Genomic DNA, 5,802 nt, shown 5'->3' on the forward strand with positions numbered 1-5,802 from the left:
ATAGCTAGCCTAGCTAGGTTAAAACATCGATTGCTTTTCCCAGTCCTGAGATCTGAGCATGCGCGACCACGCNCAAATTTTGGAGCACATGACATGGCATGCTTCTATAATTAACAAAATGGCGACGGGAGGTAAGTTGGCCTGATACAGCAGTCATAACGTCACTTTTTCTTATCTTGGAGAATGATTTTAGGGGACATGGATCCGCGCATAGACTGTTGGAGTAGAGTGGCGTAAGAATTATACTTCTAGCACGAGTCAAGATTGAGATACAGCTCGCCAACTGAATTGCCAGGACTTTCTTGATGATGATGATGATGAAGATGAAAAAAGGTGGCTGAACAAAACGGCCGGTTTGCAGATTTTTGGCTTTCCTCTTAGACTAGGTTTAGAGCCACGCTATTGGTACCAATAGAGTCCTCTGGTCAAGATGAGGTCCTCTAAAAAGTCTGGTAAGCATAGGAGCTCGTTTTCCTGGTATAGCAAGGCTGCAAAAGTCGTGGCAGCCATTTTGTTTGGGGGTGAATCCTACTTAGTAACGCTACCGCGTTACTAATAGTGTTATTGTGAATGATCTAAGCCAATTGAATCAGGATCAGATTCATAATGTCAGACTCATGTACAGTACTACATGCATGAATGCAGTAAAAAATCATTTTTCAGCTTGCAGGCCACAAAATGAGTCAGTTGTATGATACTTGCATTCATAGTTTGTGTCGGAACAGTTTATAGGTTATATTATGGGTGCACTTTGCAGCAGTATGAACTTGGCAGAACTTATGCTGGCAGTCAAGCAGTAGTAAATAATGCAATATCTATAGTAGTCTCATTAGTCTGTATTAAGTTCATTCAGTAATAGTTAATACATGGGGCGACGTGTTTTATCAGATTTATCCGCACGAGCTTCTGGTCGAGTCGCTAAAAATAGCGCACAGGGCCAAAGGCCGAGAGCGCTATTTTTAGTGACGAGACCGGAAGTGAGTGCGGATAAATCTGATAGATCACAACGCCCATGTATTAATTGTTTTAGTGTATAGTTCCAGCAAAGATTGCACGTACTCTGCTATCACTGATATCACACTGCTGCACATTAAATAAATGAGTGTGCTATTTATAGTATCACACTGCGGTATTGGTGGGAATGTTCTGTAGGTTTTATCACAACTGTTAGGCCTTTGATCTTTGCTGCAACTATACATCAATAATACTTATTTTAATTTATGTACAGGTTTTGTCAGCCTCGGACTTTCTTAGCACTCAAATTATTAGGGATGTCTTATCATCATTTACTTATATTGAACAGCATCGGTTACTTGATTTTTGTCTCTTCCTTAATGTAATTTCAAAGGAGTTTTATTCTCATTTGCTCAAATTATTTCGACTGGATTGTGTTTCTACCTCAGAAAATTATGAAAGTTTTCACAGGAATATGAAACTCTGGAGCAGTAAGATACTATGATGTCTTCCATTTTTATTTTTATTTTGTTTTAATTAGCAACTGAAAGTATTAAGCAGGAGCTTCAGTTAGCTGTACAATCTCTGGAAGATAAAATTACTGATGCTTTACTCATTATCTTCTCATTTTGTGTATCTGCAGATCTCATACAACCTCTTGCCAAATGTCTTTATTGCTCTGTTCCTGAATTTAATGAATCAGTGACGCCTCAGTCTATAGCTCTTCAAATTCTGTGGGACTGGAGGGAAAAGGAAAAGCTATATGCCAAGTGTGATACATTAGTCAAAGCACTTTTTTCATCTGAGACTTTTCCAATTGATGTCACCAAACTTATAATTAGTTATATCAAATCAGAGCATATCAAATCAGAGCATAGCAAGTCAGAGCATCAGAAACAATTATCAGTCACTTTAGGCAGCAGCAATAGTCAGGATGAGCCACTTATAAAAGAAATGAGGCTAAGCTTTGCACAAGCATACATCAGAATGTTTGAAGGGATCAAACAAAAGTGCATAGCTGAATGGCTGAAAGTTCCAAGTGATGCTAATATTCATGAATTCATCTTGAAGCGCTGCAGTTGGATCAATTATGATCTTCTTGAAGAGCTTGATGATGACCTTGGTAATGGAAAAGCTTTTGGTGCCTATGTCAAGCAATTCAAGAGCACATTAGAAAAGCTTCGTGTTTTTCAAATTTCTCCAAATTCTATTCCTGCTGTTCAAATACCTGATCATTGCATTTTTTCTATTGATTGTCGTCTTTGCCACTCATCAATGCATGCTGGCTCAGTGCTATATAAAATAAAGTCAACATTATCAGAGAAATTGAATACCAAAGTAGCACATTTTTTAATCAGTGGGATTGATGAGAAACGTCAATGCATTTACATTTCAATTCAAAACAAGGAGGTACTACATTACCTTACTGAAAATTTGGATGCTCTGTAAGTATTTCTAAATGTTATTTATGGTATCTATCATTATTACAGGGTTAGGGATAGCTTTGATAATGACTATAGTTATGCTTTATCAATTGAAGCAAGTGAAGCAAGTGAAATAGGGCATAAGGAAAAGGAAATGTCTTTTGTTGTTCCACCATTGTCAGCCTATCCACACCAAGATGAAACAAAATTCAGTAATGCAGTTCATGATGTTGATATTGTAGGTGATGTTTTATTGGATTTTAGCAAAGGTGCATATGATTAATTTTGGTTTATTTGCCAAAATTACATATATTTATTTTGTTTTAGGTCCAAAATTAGAAATTTCAATGATGGAATTCAAACGAATAATTCTTAATCACAAAGTTCCTGTTGCCTTGTGTCTAGTGGCAGTAATGGGACTGCCAGATTGTCTCAAAACGTCAATTTTACAAAAACTTTTTAGAGAAAACATTAAATTAAAGGAGAATGCAAAACAAAAACTTGATGATTATATGACAAGAAAGGAAGATCGTAATGGTTTATCTATTTATGAGCTGTGCGTACTTGGTGGTAAGCCATATAACCAGTACTCATGGTCTTTTACTACAGATCGATTTGGTTCCATTTTCTCCATTCTCTGTGGTCTTGTTCGTCACATTGCTTTAGCGAAATCAGAAATAGGAAATGCTGAGTTTACAAGTGATGGTCACGTAAGTGATAGTACAAATAGCTTAGTTGATGATCACTTTAAGTGGCTTATGGGAAAGGTGGAAAAACAGCTAAAGGACATTTCTATGGATGAAAAAAAAGAAGCTCTTTTACTCAATGGCCTCACCCTAGCCAATATAATAGACGTTGGTGTTAATAAAGCCCTTTATGATTTTCTTCCTATTATGCTTTCCTTTTGCCACAGTCATCTTCGACTTGTTTTCTTTTCTTTAGAGCGAGACAGTCCTAAGCTTAATGAAGTGCCAGATTTGTCAGCTGATCACTATAGCAGAAGAGGTGACAACCATTTAATAATGACAAGGAGGCCGCGAATTAATTACATTCTTCACTTTGCAACACTTGGCCATGATCAGAAGCAGAAGGAAAGTGATTGTAAAAAAACTCTCATTATTGCCACTAGCAAAAATGCCATTGATTCGCCTCCACAATTTAATGAAGTAGATCTAAATAGTAAAATTCAAGAAGAAGCAAAGAAGCAAAACGTTGAAAAATTTGTTTCTAACGTAATTCATGTTTCAATTAATGATGAGAATTCGCTGACAATCGCAAAAGATAAAATTACAGAGTTTATTATTAAGGACAAAACTTTTCAGAAAAGTCTTCCGCTTAGTTTCATTTTTTTGCGCAGCCTTATTATTTCTGCAAAAAAAGAAGAAGCAAAAGCAATGATATTAAAAAGAAGTGATATTTATGATTTAGCAAAGAAGATAGACATGGACGAAGAAGAGTTTGAAAATTTTCTTGTCACTTTTACTGATTTTGGTAGTATCCTTTATATGCCACAATTTAAGTCTCTCAGAGATATAATAGTCGTTGATATTTGGCAGTTTATGCAGTTTTTAAATGAGCTTTTTTATCCCCAAGAAGGAAAAAAATGGTATAGTGAGCTGACCACTTATGGAGTCATCAGGAAAGCACATGCATTCAAAATTTTGAAACATGATGTAGAAAATTTTATGAAAATTATTATCACTTTTGGAATAGCAGCTCTCATTAGTAAAGGAAAGTATGATCATGGTACTTCATCTGAAGAATGCTACTACTTACCATCTGCCAGAATTCATAAAAAATCCCCTCCATCTGATTTTAAAAATGATTATGCCTTTCTTAAATTTGAAAGTGTTAATTTTCCTGCTAATGTTCAAGCAAGCATTAGTCACGAGTTAATGAAAAAGCAAAATTTTCGTCTGATTGGAAACAAATGTTTCGATATTTCAGAGTTTGAATTTCAAGCTTCAAATGGTCATCTAATTCGTATTAGAATGGTGTATGAAGGCACCAAAACGAAGCTTATATTTCACATTAATGATACATGTGCCTCTGCTGAAAAGCATCATTGTGTGTCAGCTTGTAAAAGTGTCATTGAGGCATGTTGCGATAGTCTCAATAGAAAGACCAACCAGATTCGAGATTTGAAGTATTTTATTGGCGTTCCATGCTCTGCTCATGACAGTAATAGTCATTATATCTATTTTAATGATGCTTCTGAGTTATGTCGGCACTGTAAAGATGCATTAAGTTTTAGTCGTGACTGTTGGATTGATGCAGCAAAAATGGTATGTTAGTGCATGTAAAATTTAAGCATCGCCATAGTAATACATGCATTAGTAGCTATTGGTCTGTTTTTTTTATAGTGCAATAAGCTAAGAAAGAATGAAGATAATAATCTATCATTTGAAGAACTTCTCCACATTTTGCAAGAAGTAGCAAAGAACAATATGTTGTCTGAGTTTAAAAATGAACTTAATAAAGTAGGGGTACATAAGACTACAAAAAGCTACCAAGAAGATCGCCAAGTAATTGAAGTCCTAATGATGTGGGAGACGAAACAACATTCTCCTAGGTACTCTCTGATTAAAATATTAAATCGACTGCAACTTTATTCTATTGCTGATATGATAAAACTGGATTAAATGTTACCACATTGTTTGCATTGTTACTTTTACATTTATATATAGCTAGATCAGTGCTTATATTTACTTTTACATTTCATTATTTTGTGGAATTGAATTAGATTTAGGTTCAGGAACTAATTTTTCTAATAAAAAATTATAATTATAACTGCACATGGCTGACAAAAATGGACGTGACCCAAAATACTATGCATTTCCCGGGAATTTTTTTGCGGGAAGCTGGGGGGAAAGTTGGCAAACTGCAATGTGAGATGTTTCAGACCACATTATGTTTTTTGCCAATATTCTATAAATTTGAAAAGTGTAAATAGGATATGTGCACATTAGTTGCTGTTAAGTTCATATTTGAGATAATAAACATAATATGTCACGCCTGCAAACTGCCATTATATTAATGGTTAAATTTTTTTGAAGAGTATCTAAAACAAAAAACAATGTAAAAAACTAAAATTATTAAAGTCAAATTCAGTTTTTTCTCATAAACCTTGTTAGCCTTGTTAATAAGGTACGTTGTGTTGGTATATAGAGGCTCCTGTACTGACAGCAAACACACCATTGAGAGTAGCATCAACTTGCTTCATGTCTCCATCATCAAACACCATCTTCTCCCATTCACCAAGACAAGGTTTCTTGCAGCGGTATACTTCATTTGTTGGATTAATGCCAAATATTTCATGAGTTCCAACAGTGACATGCTTCATTCTGCCTGGTACAACACGCCAAGAGCCACTGCCATCAACTGGACGGGAGAGTATGTGATTAGTCTTATTGACAGCATACAG

The 5,802-nt window shown here is 35.3% G+C and overlaps 1 protein-coding gene across 1 annotated transcript in view; it reads left to right on the forward strand.

The window, feature by feature from the left end:
• The window catches only part of LOC109589051 (uncharacterized), a 7,057-nt gene extending 1,965 nt beyond the window's left edge, over positions 1–5,092 (forward strand). The window contains exons 2-6 of the mRNA XM_020005170.1: positions 1,229–1,445; positions 1,496–2,399; positions 2,445–2,647; positions 2,706–4,663; positions 4,742–5,092. Coding sequence (XP_019860729.1) covers positions 1,229–1,445; positions 1,496–2,399; positions 2,445–2,647; positions 2,706–4,663; positions 4,742–5,020 — 3,561 coding nt within the window. The 3' untranslated portion in view covers positions 5,021–5,092. The remainder of the gene's footprint in view (positions 1–1,228; positions 1,446–1,495; positions 2,400–2,444; positions 2,648–2,705; positions 4,664–4,741) is intronic.
• Positions 5,093–5,802: the final 710 nt, after the last annotated feature.

Source organism: Amphimedon queenslandica, unplaced genomic scaffold (assembly GCF_000090795.2).
Source record: "Amphimedon queenslandica unplaced genomic scaffold, v1.1 AMPQUscaffold_11676, whole genome shotgun sequence".
Taxonomy (NCBI): Eukaryota; Metazoa; Porifera; class Demospongiae; order Haplosclerida; family Niphatidae; genus Amphimedon; species Amphimedon queenslandica.